This window comes from Pyrgilauda ruficollis, unplaced genomic scaffold, assembly GCF_017590135.1.
Source record: "Pyrgilauda ruficollis isolate IOZ18807 unplaced genomic scaffold, ASM1759013v1 scaffold16, whole genome shotgun sequence".
NCBI classification, from domain to species: domain Eukaryota; kingdom Metazoa; phylum Chordata; class Aves; order Passeriformes; family Passeridae; genus Pyrgilauda; species Pyrgilauda ruficollis.
In genome coordinates this window covers 8,918,860-8,943,688 of record NW_024514764.1, presented here as the reverse complement: position 1 = coordinate 8,943,688, position 24,829 = coordinate 8,918,860, and the positions used below count along the sequence as shown (strand labels likewise).

Genomic DNA, 24,829 nt, shown 5'->3' with positions numbered 1-24,829 from the left:
GCTTCCAAGGTAGCAAATCATTACTATGCTGATTTTCCTCTCATTTTATGGAGCTAGCCTGCTTAGCTAGAAAAAAAATTTGTCAGAAAGAAGGATGTCTCTGCGAGTAGCATTCATTGCTTGAGAATTCAGTGCAAGAACAGCCTTTGAAAGATTGATATTTTTTAAATACAAACCTGAACTTGTAGCACTCTGTCTAATTGGTATTGGAGGAGAAGGGAACAGGAACTGTAGTAGCTGCCTTGACTATAATCACTTCCCAGTGGAAGAACAGAACTGTGGTAGAATTTTAGAACAAAGCCAATGGCTGTCCTATAGAAGCAATCCTAACAATGCTTCTTTCTCTAATTATTATGGACTGGAGAAAGAAGAAGGGGTGCTTCAGGATGCTTGCTGATGGCTACCTGTTAAATGGGCACTCATCCAAACTCACTTCTGCCCTCACTTGCCTTCTGCTTCCTCTTGTTCCTCTGATGTATAATCAGGAGCAAGAGAATAACCAGGACTTCTACCATGCAACTTCACCCAGAGCTTAACCAGCACTGTTTTTGCTCAGTGAACCTATTGCATTTTCCTTTTATTTTGACAATGCTGACCAGCCTAAATTCCTCCTCACCAGCATAAGCTGTTTGCTTCCACTCTAGCATTTTGTAATTGTGATGTAACTCCATGACTGTGGAGTTTGTGAGGAGTAAAGTGTCTCTGCTATGTATGTGCTAACCAGTAACTCAGCAGAAACAGCCTCAAGAGACTTCATTCTTCTCTGATGTGTTTGATCCAAGTATACTATACAAATTATTCTTTACACAAATACAAATACTCAAGTTTCCCCAGGTAGTTTATTATTGCTATTTAATGATGTAACAGTATAGGGATATGGCTACTGATTTTTCCATTATAATCCAGTTGTCAGCTGGACTCCATGACAAAATTCCTGCTTGTGTGTCAATATCTCACAATTCACTTGTGCTGCCTCCTGCCAGAAATTATTTTATGAAGGGGCACTTAAAAACAATAGAAAATACCAATGGAAAATGTGATACAAATGTTCATACATTTAAATCCATGAGAAACTTAGATGGATAGCTAATTCAGGCATAAAGTGCTGTAGCTGGCCAGACCATATACAAGCTAAAGTACACAAAAAAACCCCTACATCTTTTGTGCTTTGTAGACAGGGGAGGGAAAGAAAAAGAAAATGTATTTATGTGCTGTGAGCTTACACGTATTTAGCTGGTTATTTGAACTTTCCTAAGAGTCCCTAAAAATAAACTGAAAACATCTTAAACTACTTAAATAGAATTGCAGGAAAACTCTATTGTTTCCAAATGTGCATTAAAAAAATGAGTGAACGTGAGGCTGCTCTGTGAGAGAAAGAATCTTAATGGAAAAACTTATAGAATTCTGAGTGGAGCTGTATGAAAGTAGCAGATGAGTCTTGCTGCTTAACAAAATTTTATCTGTCAGTACAAAGGTTAACTTCAGGTTAACTTCAGAATATATGTTTCAGAATTCAATTAATATACTTCCAACACACTACTTATTTTAGTGAAAACTTACTGCAGAGACAATACAGACAGAGATTAATACAGGTCTGACTTCTTCTGTGCCATTTCTGCTTTGTATAATAGGAGGACAAGGGCAAAATAAATGTTTGAAAAGTTCACTGTGACCCACTTTGAAATATCAGACTGAAATATCAGACTGTTTCTGACCAGAACCAGACCAGCATTCAGATTAAAGATATGGAAATGTATTTATCAAAAGGCAAGGAAAACTTGGAACTTAGGTGTTAAGTTCCATTCATCATAGACTAATGGCATTCTGTATGTAAATACTTTTAAATTTTAGTTCATAGGGCTCTTCCCTGGCTGCTGCAAAATAAAAGTGCAAAAGCTTAGTTATCTTCTTCCTCTAAAACAGATAAATGTGCTGTTTGTGGGCCTCTTTATTTGCATACTTTCCAAAGTTTGTTCACTGTTTAAGAAAAAAAAAAAAAAAGTACAATTTCTACATCAGGAAATGGCTAGGGAGTATTATCAATTAATGTAAAATAGAAAAAAAAATACCTTCTAAGATATCTTTCTCCACTTTAAACATGTAAGTTTCGAGTGAACATAAGCAGTGTGTGATTCTGGGCAGATGCTGTGAGGTTCCTTGTGAAACCCTGACATCTGTGTGTGAGCAGGCTCCTCTCAGGCTGGCTGTGAGCCACAGGCAGTTCCAGGGAAGGGAATACAGGTGTACTTTGTGAGGAGGTGCTTTTCCAGGATGTAAGTGCTGCAGAACATTCCTATGCCCTTTGGGTATTATAAGATAATATGCAGTGGCCAACTTTTAGTGAATCATACCTCAGTTGTCTTTGGAGTTTGTTCTTTGCATCTGCTACTTCAGCAACGCGATTATTAAAGCTCAAGTTAATACAGATTAAATGATTCCACCTCTCCCCAGCTGTGCTCTCCAGTCCAAGTCTGCATCCCTTCAGAGTGTGCCAGAGTTGACCCTGCATGTTGAGAGCACCTGATATTGTCTCCACTGAATTCAGTCCATGATGCAGGAGCTGAAGCACTCAGCAGGGATTTCAAATAACTTGCAGCCTGAGCCCCTGGCTTCAAATCTGCTGGGGTGGTATAAGCTACTGTCTTGGGACTTAAATTTACCATTTCTTTAATGCCCTGCTTTGCCTGCTAGATCACCCCTCTCTTCACTAAAAAAGTGTTTAATGTATTCTATGGAAAGTACATGTATTTTACTCACCAAATTGAAAGGCTGAGACAAGTATCTGCATTTAGTCTTCTTTCTCCACGCAAAACTTTATAAGAATTTGGTCTGCACATTAAACTTTTGCAGGGATAAGTCACTATTTTTTTGAGTTCACATTTACTCTAGATTTTAATTGAACACTACGAGTAAGTATTAAAGGATGCAAAAAGAAAAGGTTCATTTTGGTTTTGTCAGTGGTGTTTTCTCAGTAGCCTTTTTTTCAGTTATTTTTTTTTCAGTAGGGTATTCCTGTCTCCAAACTGAAGTACTGACCTTCCTAAGTGATTTGGAATTCCTTAGTGCTGCACATTTATTTAGGCAGCTGCTCTGAAAAGCTTCAGGTAACCAGCCCGGTACAATAGTAAAGTGCATAAATCAGTGTACTGAATCTGAGCTGGCACTGCTCACAGCTACTGACCCAGACAATCTCGATCTATTTTCTGCAGGATGTTTGGGGTTGGGTTTCTTTCCCCTTCTCTATGATCTGTTGGATTATATTTATTTTTCCATCAGAAAATTAAATTTCTAAGTAGGTTTCCATCTTGACTATCTGAAATACTTAGTGCTTAATCTGTTCTTTACCATTGCTTTTTCAGACTGTAATTTATTGATCTGGGTCTGTTGAAGCAGAAAGCACTTGCTCTGCTCCTGAGTGCTGCAGGTATGTCTCAGACTGCCAAAGAGTTTCAGGAAAACTTTAATGAATAATGTCGTTTTTTTAGGTAATAGATGGTGAGAAAGGAAAAGGTCTGCAAAACTTATCCACATGAATCTGCTTTTTACTAGAGCTGACAAGAATAATTTTATTCATGGCTAATCCTAAAGTAGGTAGTGGTACTAGAGTCAGCAGAATGCTTGCCAAGTTTCCTTTGAATATGCCCTCGTTTCAGTGGTGAATGAGGTGATCCTTTAATGAAAAACAGAACATAAGTAAACAAATAATACCGATTATTTTTTCCTCCTTCCAACAAGACAGAGTCCTTATCATTTGAGATTGTGGAGTACATTCACCATTGGAGTGCTGCTGTGTTAGTGATAAGGGAGCTGACAAGGCATTAGCACAGAGACACTGCCCTCTATTGCAAACTGCTCTGCTGCTGCTGCTGCTCTTGCAGTGACGACACCAATGCGAATCAATTTAAAACCGCACACAAACGGGGCATTTTAGTTCAGTAGTTTTGTGTCAGTCTGTAACATTAAGGCTGTGTCAACAACCCAAGCCCTTTTACAGACAGTACATGAAGTCTGTGGCAGACACTGGTGTGCTGTTTGCTGCATTGCCCTTACCTGCACCTCAGCTGGATTTTGATTGGATTTGGTGTGGGTTTGTAACCTGAAAGGCACAGAACAGTGTAAATCAAAACCAGAGCGGACACTGTGCAGGGAGCTGGAGAGTGAGGAGCCAGTGCAGCACAGCTCTGTCACATTTATATTTTCTGAAAAATCGCTTAAGATTTTCCCTTGGGAAGCTGAGAAGCCTCAAAGGAAAAAAAAAAAAAAAAAAAAAAAAATTTTATCTCATTTGCTTCTCCTGTGTTTTGCTGCTTAGGAATGTGTTTGGAGATTGTTCATCCAACAGGTGATTGTTTCATTAATTTCATGCGAATTGTTTTGACTCAATGGCCAACAAGTGCCAGGCTGCATCAGGACTCTGGAGAGAGTCACAAGTTTTTCATTACTACCTTTTTAGCCTTCTGTGAGTACCCTTTCTGTATTCTTTAGTATAGTATAGTTTAGTATTCTTTAATATAATATTAAGTATAATATTATTTATAATAATATTAAATTATTATTATAAAATAATAAATTAACCTTCTGAAAATATAGAGTCAAATTCATCATTCCTTCCAACACGAGGGCACCCTGCAAATACAATACAGCTGTCTCTGAGAAACCAGCTCAGAGCACAGCCCTGCTCAGGTGCCGCTGCTGCCTCCACCATCAGGGGAAGCAGGCAGGGAATAACGGGTGGGGGAGGCTCTCACACCGAGGCAAAGCAGGGCCCTGGGACAGAGAAGCCACTTCTTCCTACATCCCCCTCAGATGTAAGGAGAGGGCCTGTGCTCAATCAGGCTCCTACTACAGCAGGGAGGAAGCAAAGGAAAGGCTACAGTAGCCACTCAGTCTCAGTTGCTTTTTCCACTCCAGGGTAGCAGTTGATGCTGTCCAATGTGTTCCTCAGGTTAAAGCACTTCTCGTTAATAAAATGGACCTGAGTTTTTTCAGAAAGATCCTGCTCTAGGTCATCTGTTCATCTCTTTTGATGCTGAGAAGGGGGAAGACCCTAATCTAAACCATGTTTAACGCTGTTGTGCTAAACAACAAATTGTTTTCATTAGCTTCCTATAATGCCTCATGTTAGAGTTTGCTGGCATTTACAGTGACTAGAGAATGCTCAGTGCTGTAATTTTGGCTAGAGGGAGCTGCTCTACCAGCCGTCTCCACTGGCCTCCAGTGTGAGTTCACTGAAGAAAAGTATTTAACACACAGCTTTTAATGTTTGTCATTTTAGCGACACACAACCACAAGGGTGAAAAACAGCCGGTGGCTGTGTGGCATGAGGGAAAGCCTCAGTGCACAAAGGAGGAGGTGTTCAGGGGGAACCTTCATGCCAGCACTGCTGTAAGTGAGAAAGAGCAGACCAGAGTTGTGGTTTCCCATCTCTTGTGTTTTGGGGGACAGATTCACTTAGCATAATTCAAATTGTACATCACTGGAAAATACGTTTAAGCATTTCTGCTCACCTTGATCACAAAGAGGGAAATGTGTTGCTCCATCTCTGTTTTCTTACTCTCAAGGAATTTTTGGTGTAACTTCATCTCCTTTGGCTCTTCCAAAAGCAAGAAAGGCCTGGCAGCCTTGGGCTAGAATAGAGTAGTAAGGATAAAGACAGACAAAGCCTTGCTTTCCAAAGTTTCAGGAAGACAGCAGACTTATTGATATTTTTGGTAAATATTGCCATATGGACTTCCCAATTGTTATTACCACCAGTCTGCCTGATGTGGAGATAGAACTGGATCAAAGGTGAGCAGAAATGCCAGCCTAAAACACTCTAAAACCTGTTAGAGCCCTGCACGAGGAGCCCTCGTTGGCTCAGAGGAAGAGGGGTGCTGAGGAAGGAATTAATTTCTCCTTTTTGGTGCTTTTTGTGGGGAATGTTCTATATAACCTTGGGAACGGGGAATGATCTGTTGGACCCAAAAGAAAAATATTTGGACACATACCTCAGTTTAAAATGTGGAAAGTCTTGCTGACATCAGTGAATCTAATCCATATGTTGGACAGGAAGCACAGACCTGAAGTGCTGTACTGGGCTGTGGTCTCACACCAAGCCAGCTTTTTCAAGGGCAAGGTACAGTATAAACATCTCAGATATGTCTTTCTGGCCAGTTTCTCCTATCACAGACATCTGAATTTGCTTAAACATTTGACTCCACTTCCAAACAGCTTTTTGTTCATTTGTTTCCTATCCTATGGAAGGTAATTACAGAGCAGTAAGTGCAGGAGCTGTACAAATATCCAGTGGTCTTGAGCTTTTACCTGAGGTAAATATGCTTGAAAGCTCCTCAAAGACATTAATGAAATGTATTTTCAGATTTTTTTTTTTAGGTTTTGTTTGTTTGTTTGTTTTTGGTGGGGTTTATTGTTCTGTTTTGTTTTGGATTGGTTCGGTTTGGTTTTTTGGTAGGCGGACAGCTACTGGTTTTGTGTTTGGCTTGGTTTTTTATTTAATTCCTAGAGTGTTCGTTCTAAAAAGCTTGCAGTTGTTGAAGTGCTGAGCCCCCAAAAAGATAACTCTGCAGTATAATTCTCTAAAAGACAGATTTAAAACCAAGATGTGATGGTACCTTTCCAAATATTACTAGATACTCTTTCCTACTTCCAAGGTGACACCACCTCAAATAACTTACACACCTGTATGTTAAAACAAGTAAGTTTTGGGACTAATCACTCAGAAATGGGAATACTTGAGACTCCCATCTGTGCTCAGATCAGGAAAATATCCTTTTTACAGCACCTAGGCAGTGATGTTAGGAGCAGAAGAGAGGACAAGGCTGTGCTCAGGCAGCTATGGGAGAAGGAGGGAGCAGTGACTGGGATAAGATGGCCAGGAATAGGGTCCAGATCACATCACCAGCTGGTGTACACTTCCTTGGTTTGGAAAATGATTTTATTATTTTTTATATATCAGAGACATCTTAATTGCTCAGAAGTTGATTGGCCAAGTTAAGGCAGTGTAATCTTCCAAATAAATGTACCAATTAAATTAATGGAAATTGTCTATCAGCAAGATACAGAATTAATATACTCAGAATTGCCATGAAATACCGCAACAGCGCGATTTTCCCGGAATGATGCATAGTCTGGGAATGAACCTTGTGCAGCACAGCAGCGAAGCGTATTGCTGCGCAGTGCTTCCCTCGGCAGGGCCCAGCGCCGTGCCGGGAGCCGCTCCGGGCTGGAGCGCGTCTGCTTCCAGCGGCCGAGCGGGCACGGCCCGGGGAGCGCCCGGCCCGCGGCACCCGCGCGGCTCCGCGCCGCTCCCCGGCCACGGCGGCTGCCTGAGGCACCGCCCGCGCGCGGGCTCCGCAGGGCCCGTGAGCCCGGGCACGGCCCGCCGGGGATCTGCGGAGCCCGCCGCGACACAGCTCCGGAGGCGGCACGGGGCCTCGGGGGTGTCACCGGGGATGTCAGGGGCTCCCTCACCGGCGCCCCGGGTCAGCCGAGCCCTCAGCGGCAGCGTCCCCTGGCGGCTGCGGTTGGACACCGCGGGCGCGAGGCCCCGCCCCCGGCGGCGGCGGCGGAAGTGACGCAGTGTTATGGCGGAGGCGCCGGGCGCACCGGAGGGTGAGCGGTGGGTTCGGACTGGGCGGGACGGGCCCCCCGCCCGCGGCACTCGCGGCCCAGCTCTCGCTGTCCTTTGCAGAGTGCCCCGGGACCGGCAGCACCCAGGCGGGCAGGGCGGCCGCCTGCCAGGGATGCCCCAACCAGGGGCTGTGCGCGGCCGGCGCGGCCGGGCCGGACCCGGGTGAGTGCAGCGGCAGTGAGGGGGCGGCTCGGGGAGGGGCGCGGTGCCGGCTCGGGGGGGAGCGCGGTGTGGGCGCGCTGACGGCGCGGTGTCTCCGCGGTGTCTCCGCAGCGGAGGCGGCGGAGCTGCGGGCGCGGCTGCGGGCGGTGCGGCACACGGTGCTGGTGCTCTCCGGGAAGGGCGGCGTGGGCAAGAGCACCTTCAGCGCCCTCCTGGCGCACGGGCTGGCGGCGGACGAGACCAAGCAGGTGGGCAGAGGGCGCTGACAGGACGGGCGGTGGGGAGGCAGACGCGGGCACCTGCGGGCAGGTGTCCTTGCTCATTAAAGTTTGACTTTGCTGGATGAGTCCTGCTGGAGTGATTCATTGCATGAGATCACTTTTAAAGACTGCCCTGTGCTACCTTGTTTCCAGTGGGGCAGGTTGGCTGGTTTGTTTTCCAGGTTGCTCTGCTGGACATAGATATCTGTGGGCCATCGATTCCTAAAATTATGGGTCTAGAAGGAGAACAGGTGAGTGAGTGCTCAAACATCTTGTTCAAGGGGTTCTTTTTTTTTTTTCTCAGTTTTTCATTAGCATATTCAGGCCTTTTGGATGTAGAGCTTCTACAAGGAGTGCATAATGGGAAATGTGGGGCAGTGATAACAAAATGAGCTGAGATGGAGAAGTTCAGCATAACATATTTTGCAAAAGAGTCATCTGCCTTCAGGATGAGCGGTTCTGCAAACCAACTTTCATTGCATGTCAGCCACATAATGCTGACTATTTGAAACTTGAGTAGTATTAGCATGATGTGCTTTATCAGACCTTGAATATTCCTTACAAATGCAAAAAGTAATGAGTAAACTTCCATAAGAGTTGAACAGTTGTTGTTCACTTATTATGGAGATCTGGTGCTTTTGCATTTTTACCTCAGCTGCCCCACAAAAGCAGGATTGTTCCTGCAGGTAGGAGAGCTCTTTGCCCAGGTTTGACTTACGTTCATGTAATGTTTGTCTAACATTTGTTGCTACTGCAACTTCTGTGTATCTCTTCAACTTTCAGGTTCATCAGAGTGGATCTGGATGGTCTCCTGTGGTGAGTTGGTGCTGCTGTTTCTGAAAGTTCAGTGGATGTGTTTGGGTTGGGCACCATCTTCTACAGTGAAAAATGAGTGAGGGAGGAGCAGGGACTACTCTTGTTAATTCTTCTTCTAATTACTTAAAATACCCAGATTCTATAGAATCTACAGATATAGGCCATAGAATCTACAGAGTCTGTATGTCCAGATTCTCTAGAGCTATATAACCTATACCCATGTTTTATGGACTATCTAGAGAACACTGTAGAATGTATATCCAGATTTTATAAAATATGGAATATATCTGTAAAATTGAGATGCATATCATACAGATTTGGGATATAGACTATGTAGATCAGAGTGTTAAATTTCTTACTAATAGTAATACCGTATTTCTAGAATTGTTTTGTTACCTTGTGTTTACTGACTTTGCAATATGGGCAATAAATGTAAGTTACTCAGGTTTGTTATTTTGGAGTAACGTGCACCTGTAGTGTGTCATGTTTGCTGTGACAGCCAAGACGTATCTTGCACCCAAGACAAACCTTATTCATCTTTACAATATGCAGAGACGGTTTTGCAGTACTGTTGGTTATCTAAAGATCCCCTGTAGTGTGCATGCTGTTAGAAAGGCAGCTGGTGCTGAGAGGGAAAGCTGCTTTTATCCTTCCATTGTCTCCAGCAATTCCATAAACTGCTATAACAATTTCATTTTTTCAGTCTTAGTGTAGTTGGTGAGTGTTGCACAAGATGCAGTTTTTAATGCCCTGTGATAAAAGATAAAGTTCTCTGCCTTTATTTCATGAATGTCTTGCCCCTCATCTGCTTTTTCTGTAAAATAGGGGTTCAGGGTTGGTTTGTCTTTCTTCACTGTTATGTTTCTCTACTTCTCTTTCAGTATGTTGAAGAAAACTTAGGTGTCATGTCAGTGGGGTTCTTGCTTAGTAGTCCTGATGATGCTGTCATCTGGCGAGGACCAAAAAAGAATGGTGTGTATTGAGTGTTTCCAACAGTAATTTACATACTTGAAAGGTTTCAAGTGTGGAAATATCTTGAACTTGTTTAGTAATGTAGATAGGGTAGTTAGCTAAGATCCAGAAATTTAAAATACAGGAAGATACCTTTTCCTCTTCCACATTCTTACCCTTTCTTCTAGGGCTGATCAAGCAGTTTCTACGTGATGTGGACTGGGGTGAAGTGGATTACCTGATCGTGGACACGCCCCCAGGAACATCAGATGAGCACCTGTCCATCGTGCAGTACCTCAGTGCCACCCACATCGACGGCGCTGTCATCGTCACCACCCCCCAGGTATGAGCCAAAATCCACCAGGGAAGCATCATGGCAGTTCAAGGCAGTCCTTGGGTTCCAGGTTGTTGATTTCACAGAAATCTAAGGGCACAGAATCTCAGGGAAATTACTTTGTTGTGTTGCCCCTGCAGCTGGCTGGTCTGTGGGTTAGGTGGATTTCTCAGGGGAGCTGGATGGGGATCCACATGGGTCACTAAACCACAGCACTTCACAATCAAAAGCTGTTGAGACCAGTGCAGTGTTTCATTTCCTCCTTCAGAATCAGACTTAACATCATTGTGGATCTGTAATTTACCAATAGCTTAATGTTCAGAAGAATGTTTGTAAGAAGCTTCATTTCTAAGTGATAAGCTGTGCACTCTTTGACACCTGTGAAGCAGCCTGTCACCTCCAGGTGACCCACAACAGTAGGCAGCTTTGTCATGTGCATTTTTAAAAGACAAATCAGCCCTGGAAAGCTGAAACTAAAAATACACCCAGTTCAAACAGAGGTTTTCATGTCTGGTTTGGAACAGAACAGGAGATCAAACTAGCACGTGACATGAAGTATTTCTACAACAGCAGAAAGAATAACACATAAAGGAAGCAAAGTGTTGAGGACAATACCAGAGAGTTGGTGAAGGAGGAAGGGAACAGGAGAATGGATGAGGTGAGTCATATATGTGAAAACTCTTGAGGAGAGATTAAGATATTTTAAATTTAATTGGAAAAAAGGGAACTAGTGTAAGCCTGGTGGTTCTTGTCCTCACTCTGTGGAGAATACCAAGGGTCCTTCTGTTAGATGAAAATATGAAAAATTTGCATTTAAAGAAGACATGAGATGAACATAGGAGATAAAAAACAAAAATATGGACGAATCTTGAAGAGTCAGATTTCAAAACAGAACCACATCCAGTAGGCTTGAAGTGTTGTACCTGCTCTGTTGATAGAGCTCATAGCACAGGTTTATGTTCCTAAAAATATTAAGACAGCAGTAATAATTCATTATAAAGTAGCTCTAAGGAGGTAAGTGAATGGATTCAGCATGAAAGAGTTGAAATACAAGTGTTTGCTATTATTTGCAGGAAGTGTCACTTCAGGATGTTCGGAAGGAGATCAACTTCTGCCGCAAAGTGAAGCTGCCTATCATAGGCGTTGTGGAGAACATGAGTGGCTTTGTGTGTCCCAAGTGTAAGGTAAGGCTGGCTGTGTATTACAGTGTTCTTTCCTTGGCATTGCTTGGATAGTGAACATTGCTCCAAAAATGCCTTTTTCTCAGAATTGCAGTATTTTAACTCTGATTTTCATGTTGTCCCAGAATGAATCTCAGATATTTCCCCCGACTACTGGTGGTGCAGAGAAGATGTGCCAGAACTTGAGTGTTTCCCTCCTGGGTAAAGTGCCTCTGGATCCACAGATAGGTAAAGTCATTATTGCACTGCACTTACAGCAAGTTGTTCCTCCCATACTGATGTTACTGCTGCAAAACCCTGATATGGGCACTGATGTCTCTTAGCACTTTTAGATAGAATGTTTTTTTGAGTTAAAAATCACTGGAACTATGACTGTAGCTTGGTGTGGAATGTGGGAAGTGCTGGGGTAATTTCCTTAAGTTTTCCTTAATCAATTGAGATTACATGCTGCATCTTTTCAGCTCTGTAATCGTATCTGAAATACAACATATTTGGTGTAGTCACCTGGAAATGCAAACTGAATGAAATCATAACCATTTCGAAGAAGAGTATTTTGTAGATGTTAAGCATTAAAACCAGTGCTTTAACCTCACTGCTACTGCACTGCCCAAATTCTCTTGTGGGTCATGAGGAGATGTGGTTCTTTGCCCATTAACTGTTACCAATTAATACCTGAATTAATGACATCAAGGAACAGCTCAGTACTCCCAACTGAAGGTTTCTGCTATTCTGTGTCAAACTGTACACTGTATTTCTAGTCCTGTTACTGATTTCAGGGCTTCCTAAAAGGAATAGATGCAGGTGGCTATCTGAAAGGGTGTAACTGGAACAGGATAAAGGCTAAAAAAAGAAAAGCTCATCTTTTCCTGTTGCTTTGTTTTTGTGTTTTTTCTCTGTTCTTCAAGGAAAAAGTTGTGACAGAGGCCAGTCTTTCTTGGCTGAAGCACCCGAGTCTCCAGCTACATTGTCTTACAGGAATATCATTCAAAGTGAGTCTGAGAATCACTGTGCAAATGAATCCCCTCTGTTCTGAGCACTGCTGCAATATACAAAGGTGTTACACAGGCATGTGTTACTGTGCCACAAATAATAAAATCAGGAGAGGGGCACAACAATTCTGAAAGTAGCAGGTGCAAAGACTGTGTTTGCTTCTGGGCATCACCTCTGACTGGCTGCTAAAGTGGTAACGAAATTGTATTTGATAACTGGTTTCAATGTTTGACTTCAGGGAAGTCAGACTTTCGTTTTCAGAGATGGGGTGTCCTTGTGCTCAGAAGAACCTTCTGAGGCTTTCTTCTGAGATGTGTGGAGGGGTGCTCACCATAATCCAGTGGAGGCAACTGACTGACCAATGCCTCCACTTGTAACTGTAATTACACAAAAGCCCCTTGCAAAAACTCCCTAAAGAGCTGGTGCTGTGCTGTTTAAAATAATCCTAAAACCACTTTCAGTGTAAGGCCCAATTTCAGATACTTGTACCCTCAGGAGACAGATGCAGCAACAACAAACTCCTGATATACAACTGAAATAGTACTTACATTACTCTTTCTTCATCTTTGCAGGAATTCAGGAATACTGTGAACAACACCATTTGCAAGAAGAAAAGATAATGTAATCTGTAAGTGGAACAAAAATGTAGCTCATGTTTAATTATAGAAAAGTAACTTATGCCTTGATTTATTAAAGGAATGTATTCTTTTTGTATATTGCAAATAAATTCTTAATATAAAGGCTTTTGCCCATGTTTTTTCTAAAAGTTCAAGATTCTTGTAGTTCTTCCCTCACTAGAAAGCTGTGAAAGTGAGTCTGCAGCAGGTTTATCAAGTGCATTCTGCCTCCAGTGTCATGGTACCAATAACCTGACTGTGAAGGTAGCAGTTGAAGAGGTGAGAATACAACCCACATTTTACTTAGGAGGCTGAATATAAAATATGCTGGGTTGACACTGGGGCATGTGCAGCAGCCTTTGTTCTGCCTGCTGCACAAGGGTGAGCTGTAATGCTCCTTCCCTCTCCCTGAATAACATATTTAAGTGTCTCCTTTCAGTGGAAAATATGTGTGTCTAGAGTGAAAGCCTGGGGGGTAGTATTATAGTACAAGTGCACTGCTTTATTTATTTTTTACAGGTATCAAAAAAAGATTAATTTTTTAACTATACATAACTGCCAGCTTCACATAAGTAGTGGGTGAACATGGTTCATGACTTCTGTTTTCTTCTCTTTGACCCTAAGCCTGAACATTAAAAAATAAACATTCAGTATTTTTAATAATGAAGAGGCCCTTTGTGTTTGTAGTTTGAAAGCTCTGAAAAATCAGTATTGTGTACTAGAGAGAAAGTTTGATTTTGTTTATTGTAGTTCCAAAGTTAAACAAATCAGCATCATGTTTTCATTACATGAAATTTCTGCTTAAGATAATCCAACAGTTTGAGGTTAGTTGACAGCTTTTCTGAAAGCAGCGTGCTCCTTGTAAACCATGAGCACTGTCTGTGCTCACACAAACAACTTTTTGGTGAAGCTTTTAAGTAACAAAGGCTTTAAACCTTCCAGGATGTAAAGACTCAAACACAAATGACTTTATTTCATGCAAGCATAATTCTAGAAGAGCTTTGTCTAAATACCTTCCCATGAAGAACAACTTTCATTAATTACATTTTTACTGCTCATCCTTTAGCTCTTCCTTGTTTGGTTACCTAGTTCCTGTCTTCCCATGTTCTTCAGTTCCATCTTCTGAGATTCTCCTGCTCTGTCCTGTTGAGGGAACAGAGCACACATGGCTATAAGCATAACCTGGGGCACAGGGATCTCTTACAAAAGCAGGGAGCTGCCAGCTGGAAGCCTGATTGTTGAAGATGGCACTTCCAGCTCTGCTTAAACAGAGGCATTAGAATTATAGCAACTCCAAGGATTTAACTTAAGGACGTTCTTCTGGAGCTTGGAAGCAGCTCAGTTGTGGAGCTCAGCAGGCTTCCAAACATGGAGCAAAGTGACCTGGGGTTATGGCTCTTCCATGTGACACTGCCAGAGAGGCTTGGTGGAGAATCAAGATTATCCTGGACTCACTGCAGGAACTGAGACCCAGGAAAAGCCAGCACTAGGCCTGAGAGGCAGGTTGGCTGTTCTACCCCATGGGCTGAAGCTCAGTACTCACTCTTGGAAACATCTGTGGTGCCAAACAACCTTGAGGTTACTCTGCTGATGGTTTTTTGTCCCCCTAACTTGCAGTGGATGTAGCCATATAAATTAGCAGTCTGGAGGGAGATCCCAGCAATCACGAGAGCCTGTGGACAAACAAGAGTTCAGCAGGAACAAATCCATGGCTGTGCATTGACTGTGTAGGATATACACGTGTGTGTGTGTGTGTGTGTGTGTAAACACTATCCAGATAAATGTGCTGTAAGAGGGGAACATTACTCCCAATGATAAATAGCCTCTAAAGACATCCAATCATGTCAAACACAATAGCTCCTTTCTACAAATATTTATTTTTATCAAAACACCAATACCAGTTTTGTCATTGTATATCTTGAAAGACTTCATTACTTTCCTACTTATTCAGAAAAGGACCTACTCAACAAATTCCAGAAACATTTCACTTTTTTTAAGCCCCATTCATATCTGAAGTTTTACATTCAGATTAGTGGCACACCTGCAGGCCTGTTCAGCTGACAATTTATTATAAACAAGTAAGAGCTGTAATTTACAGATTTACAAAGAGCATCCATAGATAGATTCCCTATCTAGCATTGACAGGCAGTGAAAATAATCAGTTCTTTTTGTGGTGCTTTATGTTTAGCAGCAGGTGGAACAAATCTTACTAATGCAGTAACTTATAAAAATGTTTCTCTTAGCCTTCAGAACCAGTTTCCCAGAAGTGATTTTATTTTTGTTCGTGTAATTTGCCTTTTACAAGCACCTGGGCAACCTGCCTTCTGTGCCAGTTAGAGTTCTGTCTCCAAGCAGCTCTTGGCTTAGCAAACAATCTCTGCTTTTCAAAAATAAAGGTGGAGCCATGAACAAAGAGTGCTGGTTTAATTTTAACTATTGCTTGTTTAGGGGCACCAGAAAGCAGTTAATGATTTGCAATTGATTCATGCCCATAGCTGAATTTCTTGTTTAATTGAATAATGAATATGCAATCTTGGCTGTTACTGGTTATGTAGCTGCACATGTCAGAGGTGCTTTTTATCTTTTTAAACTGAATTAAGACATAGTACTGAGCATGGCTGGGAACTTGACAGAATGAATAGCGTGGTAATTAGTCAAGCATTTAATGTTTACAGGGGAAAATGTGAAGATTTCATAGACAAAAATATCTTAATATAATGCAATATATGGGGTAAGTTTCCTCTCATATTGTATTTTTTTTTAAGGAGATGACTTACACATAGAGCAATTATAAAATACTTACTTATAGCTCAGTTTATCAAGCTTTTATGAGCTAATGATGCTGATTCTTTCAAAAGGGAATGGTACCAGAGATCTACATTCCTTACTTTTAAAAGTACATTTCCGTTCCCAGGAGACCTGAAAACCTGAAAACCAACATCACTGGTTCATTTTTCGTCCTCTCCTGTTAGTTTTATTTGACTGAAATAAGTTGGGGCAGAGTAAGTTGCTACAGTTAAACAGAAGCTCATAGTTTTGCCCACCACTTGGGGTCCTCTAGAGGAAAGAGCTGATATCTGATAACTCAGTGGAAGTGCAGCTAAAATTACCAATCCATTCCATAGTGCAAGCATTGACTGCAGAAAACTCCTCAGGATTCTTTGAAGCTGTTGGTGAAATTTTTCTATTGTTGAAAGTTTTGGTTCAAAACTAATAGATCTGGGTTCTCCCTCTACCAAGATTGTTTTCAGTATCCCCTGACTCACCAGCCACTTCAGCTTCAAGGAGAACAAGGTGCTGAAGAAAAACATTGTCCAAATCACTGGGCAGATGATGAGACCAAGCCAGAAGATTCGGGCTTCAGCTTCAGTTGAGGCAGCTATTGTAGGCACCTGGAAGAAAAAATTGGGACCGTTAGTCACAAAGTCAGAACCCACAATAAATGACAAATTAACAGAGGAAGATTTCACTTATCATATGCATAGAAGAAGATTAACTAAGAAAAGTAGCTCATGCCCAGTTTCCTTCCTGATGCCCTAATTTACACAACAGCATTTTCGTCCATAGGATTTATCAGTTTGTTCTAGTTCAGACTGGAATTCTTCTAGAAGTGCACATTTTTATACATTTTCATAAAAAGATGCTGTATCTTAGCTTCATTTATATCTTGCATGAAGCTTATTTTCCTATTATATAAACTATTATGTATTCCTATTATAGAAATACTTGGTTTTGCTTCTGAACTCTGCTGACATTCCATGAATTAAGAACCATGGTTTTGAAAATGCCTCTTGTGTCATGCTGGAGTTGGGCACACTGTAACTGCCTTATGCCCCGTGTGCTGTCTGTTCTTCAGGGAGAGCAGAAACTCCAGAGCAAGCTGCAAAGCCCTGCTTACAGGTTTCTTCAGGTCAGCACAACTCACATGTCGCTTATCTTCACTGAAGGGCTCATCACTCATCACACTTAAGAAAAAAACAAAACAAAACAAAAAAAAACCCCTAAATAGAATTGTTCAGAAAGCTCTGATCTTTCCAAAATTCAAAATGTCACTCCAACCCTCAGACCAATCGATGACCACTAGTGCCAACTTCTGAAACAGAAGCGTCACAAGTGGAAAAGAAAACCCTCTGCATTCTTCCACACTGAAAAGCTTTTTAGTTCATTTTCAGTATATTGAATTTTCCATGTATTCTGTCCTGCAGGGTTTCCTCTATTCTGCCTTCAGGCCTCCCTCAGACTCACAGGAAGCACAGTAATTTGTGATCAGTGCTCGGGGCAACCTGGAGCTGCAGCCGAGGCTGCAGAGGGCACTGCAGAGGCCACAGCACAGGGCACTGCAGAGGGCACTGCAGGAGGCACTGCAGAGAGCACTGCAGAGGCCATGGCACAGGGCACTGCAGAGGGCACAGCACAGGGCACTGCAGGAGGCACTGCAGGAGGCACTGCAGAGGGCATTGCACAGGGCACTGCAGGAGGCACTGCTCAGGGCACTGCAGTGGGCACTCCAGGAGGCACTGCACAGGGCACTGCAGTGGGCACTGCAGGAGGCACTGCAGAGAGCACTGCAGAGGGCACTGCAGGAGGCATTGCAGAGGGCACTGCAGAGAGCACTGCAGAGGGCACTGCAGGAGGCACTGCACAGGGCACTGCAGGAGGCACTGCAGTGGGCACTGCAGGAGGCACTGCACAGGGCACTGTGGTCCTGTGCAGCGGGACAGCAGCGGCACAGCCGGCCGGGCTGGGGACACTTCTGGAGGGCTCCAGAGAATGTCCCAGTGAGCAGCAGCTGGGTGCTCTGCCAGGCTCAGTGGGGCTGTAGAGAGAATGTCAGCAAGTGAAAGCAAAACGCTGAGTCTTGACTCTGGCAGTCATGCCAAATGCCATTCTATCGTGCTTCTTTCCCCACCTCAGTGTGTTTGGGGGGGCACTGGCAGTATCAGAATGCTCTGTGATCCAGGTTCTCTTTCCCACCATAATCCATGAAGGTGAATAAAATATTAACTTCAAAACACTGAATCTGAACTATTCAGCATTGCTTTCCACTTAGATCTTTCCTGCAAAGGATTCTGTGTTGGGATTATCTATGCAAAGATGTGTTTATTACAAGATATTCTCACTGGAAAATAAAATAGAACTACCAGAAACATTTCATACCTATAGCACCATGCTATGAATATTTATTCTGCTGATCCATATGCTGACAATGTTGTGAGACCTGTTTTGCCCTGAATACTTCCAGGATGTGACAAACAGTGTTTGCACCTGAATACTGACATTGTTTTCTATGGAAGCTGGATAAAAAGTAACTGTTACAAAGGTGCTCTATTTGTTACTTTGTTTGACTTGGTATCAGCTTTACAAATTTCCTATGGATTCTGTTTGCCTTGTGCCTGCTTCTATTAATATATTTACCCTTTTTGCTTCAAACACCCAGTGACTTTTTCCATCTTCATCAATCTGGTTCCACCAACGCAAACCAACCAAGAGTCTTCCTGTCACATTCTAGTGATGAAAACATTATTTGCATTAACCAGTAGCACAAGTCACTTGTCAGTATAACAGTTAAAAATAGAAAAAATTAAAAAGACAAACATGTTCAAAAATCATCTTTTATCTAATATAAAAATTACTTCTAAAAGCTGTTCCAGCTTGAGTACAACAGCCATTAATGATGGGTGAAGTTAAAAATTTAGAGGCCTCTTCTCTTTCAATGTGATAATAAGCACAATAGCACTTAGACAAGAAATTATAGGTTTTATCTTTTTCAAGTCAGTTAGTTAGACAAGCACCCAATAAACAAATCTCCTCAGTAAAAGAGGAATACTGAGAACAGAAACACACTGGAAAATGCGAGATTAATGACAAGCAAGTCAGCTGTGTAGGATCAGGGAAACAAACCAAGAAATTATTTCTGCACCTGGATGAACCAGAAGCTTTCAGAATACTGGAGGTGCATCAATGCTTCACTTCTACAAAACAAAAGCCTTGCTCAACATATGGAACCCCTGGATCCTGGGCTGGCCTGACCCACCTGCCTGCATGGGATTAGGGTACCAGAGCTATAGCTGGGTTTTCAGGAATCTCCTGCAGCCCCTGCTGTGGGGTCTGGGCACAAGGTTGCAGATCCTAACACCCTTGGGCATCCATTGCTAAAAGCCAGTATTACTTTGATTTTTTAATTTATTTTTTAAGGGGGGAAGCATACAAACAAATCTACCTATGGCAAAGCAATTTTCTCACATATTAGTAGACCTTAGTAGTCAGCCATAGAAAACATGGTGCTAAATAACTAACATGTGAACATCTTCATTAAAATGGGCTGGACATTTAATAAATCAACAGATTGCAATATTTTTGTCACTTCTGTCATTATACATATTTCAATTTTTTTGTTTTTAATTAATGACAAAATACTTCCCAAGGAAATTACTACTCAGGGTCATCTTACCTTGACAGACCAAAAGTCAAAGGATAGAAGGAGGAGAATAGTGACAAAACAGGCAACAAAGCTGTTGCTGAACCAGTCACAGAACAAGTAGGTAACAATAGCACTCACTCGGAAAAACAGGTGGAAAAAGGTGGCCAGTGGGTGCCTAGAAAAACACAGAGCATGTATGAGGTTATGGGACAGCAGGGCATGTTACAGTCCTTGCACAGCACAGTATTTCAAGTTTATAATGCTATTTTGGTTTGCAGCTGCTATTATTTCAGTGTTGGTACATAACTTCATTATCAAACAATGACATTTTCAATAACCAAGCTTCAGTCTAAATCTAAAAGACAAATGTGGTGTTCCTGTCAAAACATTCTCAAAGACAGAACAAAATATGGAGCCTTTCACCAGATTCTTTGATCCTGTGTGAAGGAATTTAGTGGCTGTATGCAACACAGCACCATAAAATCCTTGTTGTTTCATGAAATGAATCAACATTGCAAAGCACAAAAGAATTGAGAGAGCTCTTATGCCTTTCAGAACAGCTTTGAAAACAAAATATGAACTCTAAAAAAAAGTGTAGCTGTTTGCAGTAAGACAAAATGAACTTTCATATTTAATGTCTAAACCAAACACTTCCTTTTAGACAGGCAGAATGATTTGGGAATCTAACAGTTCTTCTGAATTACTGCTTATTAATTTCACTAGTATTTACGCTTTGCTCATTGAACAAGTTTTTGTCTGTAACAAAGAGAAATTTCAGTGAAAGAAGTAAGTATGTGACATGGAATACTGGCCTGCACAGTACAGTGAGGGGGCTGGAGAATGCTGTAATGAGCACAGTACAATTTTCAGGGTAATATGCCATGTAAAAATTTTACTCTGTGCAATTGTTTGTGTTAATTTGTTGAAAGTGAGAATTAACTACAGACTCTTGCAGTTAAGTAACTTCTTCCTTGAAGCTTAGAGAATAAAATATCTGAATAAGATATTTAAGTCAACAATTGTCTCCTTAAACTCCTGTGCCTCTGTGACCAATTAACAGTAGAACAGCCAATTAACAAAAGTATGGCCTAGGGCGTAATCAACTATTTAACTATTAAATGTTATTCTGTTATTGTGTTTAATAAAATGAGACATATATACACAACTGCTTACTATAAACTTCAATTATAGCTATATAAGTATAATAACATTTATAATTTCAATATTGTTGTTACATTATTACTCTGCAGCTGTTTAACAGTTCTGGTGTTTATCTTTCTCCAGTGGTAATACTGTGTTGGTAGTACTACACATATGACTGGGGAGGAAAGGATGATGCACAGGTGAAGTTTATATTTACTCCTCATCATGCCCATGTGAACTTCAAACTTTCCAAAAACTTCTTCTGACTTAGAACTGAACATGTGACATTTTAAGCAAAGGGGCTTTTTCTGTCATAAGCAGCCAGGTGGGTGGAGTGGATATTGGGAACTGGCTAAAACAGAAAGGGCCTTGCTGCTTCGAGCCTTGATCTTAGTCAAGAAAATGCAACTATGTCAACTATGGAAGTGGTGCCCTTGTGTCCAGAGCAGCTTTCATAGATCACAACCCCAAAGCACAGCAGGGTTGCCTGAGCTTTTCTAATGGATCAGAGCTTCAAATGTGGCAGAAACTTTGGAGAATTCATGTTCCATTTTGGAAGGCAGATTCAGCAGTATTACTGGATTACAACAAGATTACTGTTTGGATGCTGAATTTTTACTAAAAAAAAAAACCCCAAAAACAAAAACAAACCCAAAAAAACCCAACCAACCAACCAACCAAAAAAAAAACACATGAGCAAGAAGCTGTCATTTATTACAGTGCTGAGCACTTACTGAGACTCTGGAAAGGATAACAGAAACTGCAACTCTACAATGGCTCAACTTGGCATAAATTTGCTCATGAAAGGACAGCAACCCACTTGTTGTTGCATCTAAACATCCATGTGATGTACAGCTGGAGCCTCAAGGCTCAGTACCTTGTTAAAATAATCTCTGTTCAGTTTGGGAGCATGATGCCTGTTAGGACAGGAATGAGTTGTAAGCAATTTAGTTGCATCCCATGTTAAAGAATCAAATTGGGGTCAGGCCTAAGCTGTGCCAGTGAACTACAGGAGAATCATTCCAGGTGCCTGCTCAGAAGTGCCACAGCAGCACTCTACATGCTGCCCCTTTTTTTTTATTTTCTGTCAATACTTCAAAATGTATTGAGGCAAATTTTGAATAAATGAGATCTCTTTTCTCCTTGATCACTGTGTTTCCTGGCTGACTTGTAAAAGAAGCAATCATATGCTCCTTACTTCCAGATCCAAAGTCCTGGTACTGCAATCTTTTTCCAATTTCTTAGGAAAGAGGAAGAATTTCCCAATTTCCAGGAAGTATTTTATCTTTTCCCAATTTCTTAGGAAAGTAGCCACTAACCTTTTGCTTTTAAGGAGCCCTTTTGCACATCTGTCAGAGACTCACGAAAGCACAATTTGTCATATTCTATGCAAATTATAACCAAGTTCAAGATATATGAAATTGGAATAAAGACAAATGACTGGAACACCTTGTTATGCCCTCTAATATGATAACAAAATTTTGCAGCACCTAGATGACTTCCAGGCTCATTTGCACAAGATTCTTCAGAAATACAAAAACAAACGTGTGAGCAGTGTAAGCAGTTTCATTTCTGCATTCTATGGCAGATGAATTTTCAATCCTGCATCATCTTTTAATATTGTCTTGAGAGCCAGAATGAAGAGCTGTCTCTAATGAAGCCACTGTCTACACAAAGTGGATCACAGAATAGTACAGTTTGCTGATACTTTACCTGTGCTGTATTAGTGAGCAGCATGAATCAGGAGGAATCTCTAAGATCTCTAGAGTAAAGTGCTGCGTGCTGTGACCTCCTAAAACATTCCAGGGTGGTTTCACTTCATGCTAAATGTAGTCTGGTCCCTCAGAACCTGTGGCTTATGTGATCAAGGTATTTCTAAGCTGTATTTCCCAGCTTAGTTGAATCCTTGAGGCTATGTTCTCCAAGACCGCACCAAAATATAAACCTTCATTTAAAATGTGTGCTGTTGCTAAGGTGTAAAACCAAGGCAATTCTGGGAAGGTTAATCTTATGTCAGGGCTGACTCAAGTAGTGACAAAGTCCAAAGCAATGCCTCACCAGACACTTGTAAAAGAGTAATTATATTGTAAAGCTACATGATTGCTTTTTATCTCAGATAATGTTGTGTCAGGTGAACATCTATTATATTTCTTTGTTTACACCTACAAGAAATATGATCATTGAAATGGACCAGACCAAACTGGGGCAAAGCAGAGAAAGCAATCTAAATCAAAGCTGATTATATAAATTATTGATCAGTGCATGCCTAATTCCTTTTGACATAAAATTCTTCCTTTCACAGTCTTTGATTGGAGATTCTTCAAAAGCCACTGACTGAACAGCTCTGTCACTGGGGACCTCTGTGTGGCCAGAGCTACAGAGTCACACCTCTGGTGAGGAACCCAAGCTTAGCTTGACACATGAGATGGGTTAAAGGGCTGGGTTTTCCCAGGTAACGTCTACAAGCATAAGATATTTTATATTCCACACAGCATCACATCCCGTGGTAGGAAATCATGACATCTTTACTGCAGCTCTCTGGCGGTTCAGCCAGGTGTCCGCTGCAGTGCCTGAGCACCGCTGCACAGCGGGCTTTGCTGGAGCTGCGAGTCGTCTCCTCTGCTCCAGCTCTGACTAAAGCACTGTTTGCTTGGGGTTTGGGATGTTGGGTGTATCAGGTTTTCATTTCCAGTCACCGGGTGATGCCGGGCAACGGGGCCCGGCCTCGCCTGCTCCAGCCCGGGCATCTCCCGGACAGAGGCCCCCAGCCTCCCCGGGCAGCCTGTTCCAGCCCTTGACCACCGTCCCTGTAAAAAATGGGAATGAAGTGTCTAAATGGAGTTTTCCGTACACCGGACAGCCAAGGCCGCCCGGGCCCGGGCGCCGCGGCCTCCGCGCCGTTACCTGATCCGCGCTTTCCGCAGCGCCAGCTCCTCCTCGCTCCCGAAATCCAGGGACACATCCTCGGTGTCGTCCACCAGCGCCTGCGGCGGGAGCCCGTCAGCGCGCAGGGCCCGGGGGAGCCGCGTCCCGGCCGCCGCCCCCAGCTGCTTCATCCCGGCCGCGGCTCCGGGCCCGCAGCTGGCCCCGGGGAAAGGGGCCGGGCTCCGGCCGGCCCTGCGCGGCGGGAGCGGGGCTGCCCCTCGCCACAGCCCGCGGCGGCTGCGCCTCACCGGGCACCGCCCGGGAGACCCCCGGGATCCCCGCTCCTTCCTGCGGCCCTGCAGCGGGGGTGCCTGTGGCCGGCTCCCGCCGCGGGCCGGGGTCAGAGCGGCCGGGCGGGCTTTGGCAGCCTGAGGGCCCCGGGAGCCCCGGCCGGCAGCCCCCGGCCCTCAGCGCCGTCAGCTGTCCGCCCCGCGGGCTCGCCACACGCACCGGCCGGGTCAGGGCCGCCGGGGTCTCATGCTGAATACAAACCCTGAAAGGAAGAAGGAGTGGAGGGAAAGGTGAACGTAGGTGTACAAATATGAGAGCACACCTGCGTGTCACGCTTGGCGCACACCCACAGCCGGGCAGTGCTGTCCCCGCTCCCAGCGGCCCTGTGCTGTGTGGGGGCCGGCTCTGGGGGCAGGGGTAGCTCCAGCACACCGTGCGTGTGCCGCTGGTGCAGTGCGGGTGGCGCGGCCCCTGCGGTCACTCGGCTCGTTCAGCCCGGAGGAGGCTGAGGGAACATCGCAGTGTGCTCTTCAGCGTCCTCACAAGGGGAAGTAGACGGGCAGACACTGATCTCTTCTCTGTGGTGATCAGTGACAGGACCCGAGCGAATGGCCTGGAGTTGCGTCAGGGCCATGAGATTTAGTTTGGAAATGTTCTTCCTCCAGAGGTGGCTGGGCACTGAACAGGCTCCCCAGGACAGTGGTCACAGCACCAAACCTGACAGAGCTCAAGAAGTGTTTGGACAAAACTCTCAGGGTGTGACCTTGGGCTGTCCTGTCAGGGCCAAGAGTTGGGCTCAGTGATCCTTGTGGGTCCCTTCTAACTCAGGATATTCTATGATTCCATGATAAATATTTTTTGTGCCTTCATTAAAAATGCACGTGGATTATGCAGCAAAGGTAAAGAAGTGAAACAAGACGACCAAACTTCAGGATAGGGGTAAGGGTTTTGCAGTAATGGGGGAAAATAGTCTGGACAGCTTCGTATGAAGTGGAGGGTCAAGGAAGGTCTGATTAATCACAGCCACTTGTAGATCTGACTAGCTACTAGCATTAAATAAGCCTGCAAAATAATAACTTTCTAGCCTTTTCTAAAACATCTAACTAAACCAGATTGTTGAGTAAGTACAGATGCTACTGAGGTGAACTTTTCAAAAATATCAACTGGA

The 24,829-nt window shown here is 43.1% G+C and overlaps 2 protein-coding genes across 3 annotated transcripts; one reads left to right on the top strand and one right to left on the bottom strand.

The window, feature by feature from the left end:
- Window positions 1-7,470: 7,470 nt before the first annotated feature.
- Window positions 7,471-13,064, top strand: NUBP1 (nucleotide binding protein 1). Its single transcript, XM_041462447.1, has 11 exons — window positions 7,471-7,611; window positions 7,691-7,792; window positions 7,904-8,040; window positions 8,235-8,303; window positions 8,836-8,868; window positions 9,750-9,840; window positions 10,008-10,162; window positions 11,227-11,337; window positions 11,460-11,562; window positions 12,240-12,323; window positions 12,897-13,064. Exons 1-11 carry the CDS (start codon window positions 7,584-7,586, stop codon window positions 12,947-12,949), a joined length of 966 nt encoding a protein of 321 aa, XP_041318381.1. The 5' UTR covers window positions 7,471-7,583; the 3' UTR covers window positions 12,950-13,064.
- A 77-nt stretch (window positions 13,065-13,141) lies between these two features.
- TVP23A (trans-golgi network vesicle protein 23 homolog A) lies at window positions 13,142-23,647 on the bottom strand. 2 transcript variants are annotated; one of them, XM_041462450.1, is made up of 8 exons: window positions 23,410-23,589; window positions 19,501-19,537; window positions 18,862-18,913; window positions 18,357-18,446; window positions 16,208-16,333; window positions 14,485-14,614; window positions 14,027-14,084; window positions 13,142-13,566 (listed from the first exon to the last, which is right to left on the bottom strand). In XM_041462450.1, exons 1-8 carry the CDS (start codon window positions 23,465-23,467, stop codon window positions 13,506-13,508), a joined length of 612 nt encoding a protein of 203 aa, XP_041318384.1. In that variant the 5' UTR covers window positions 23,468-23,589; the 3' UTR covers window positions 13,142-13,505. The 2 variants fall into 2 exon arrangements, with proteins under 2 accessions (XP_041318384.1, XP_041318383.1); XM_041462449.1 differs by lacking the exons at window positions 13,142-13,566; window positions 18,862-18,913 and having other exon boundaries at window positions 13,670-14,614; window positions 19,393-19,537; window positions 23,410-23,647.
- Between the last annotated feature and the right edge of the window lie 1,182 nt (window positions 23,648-24,829).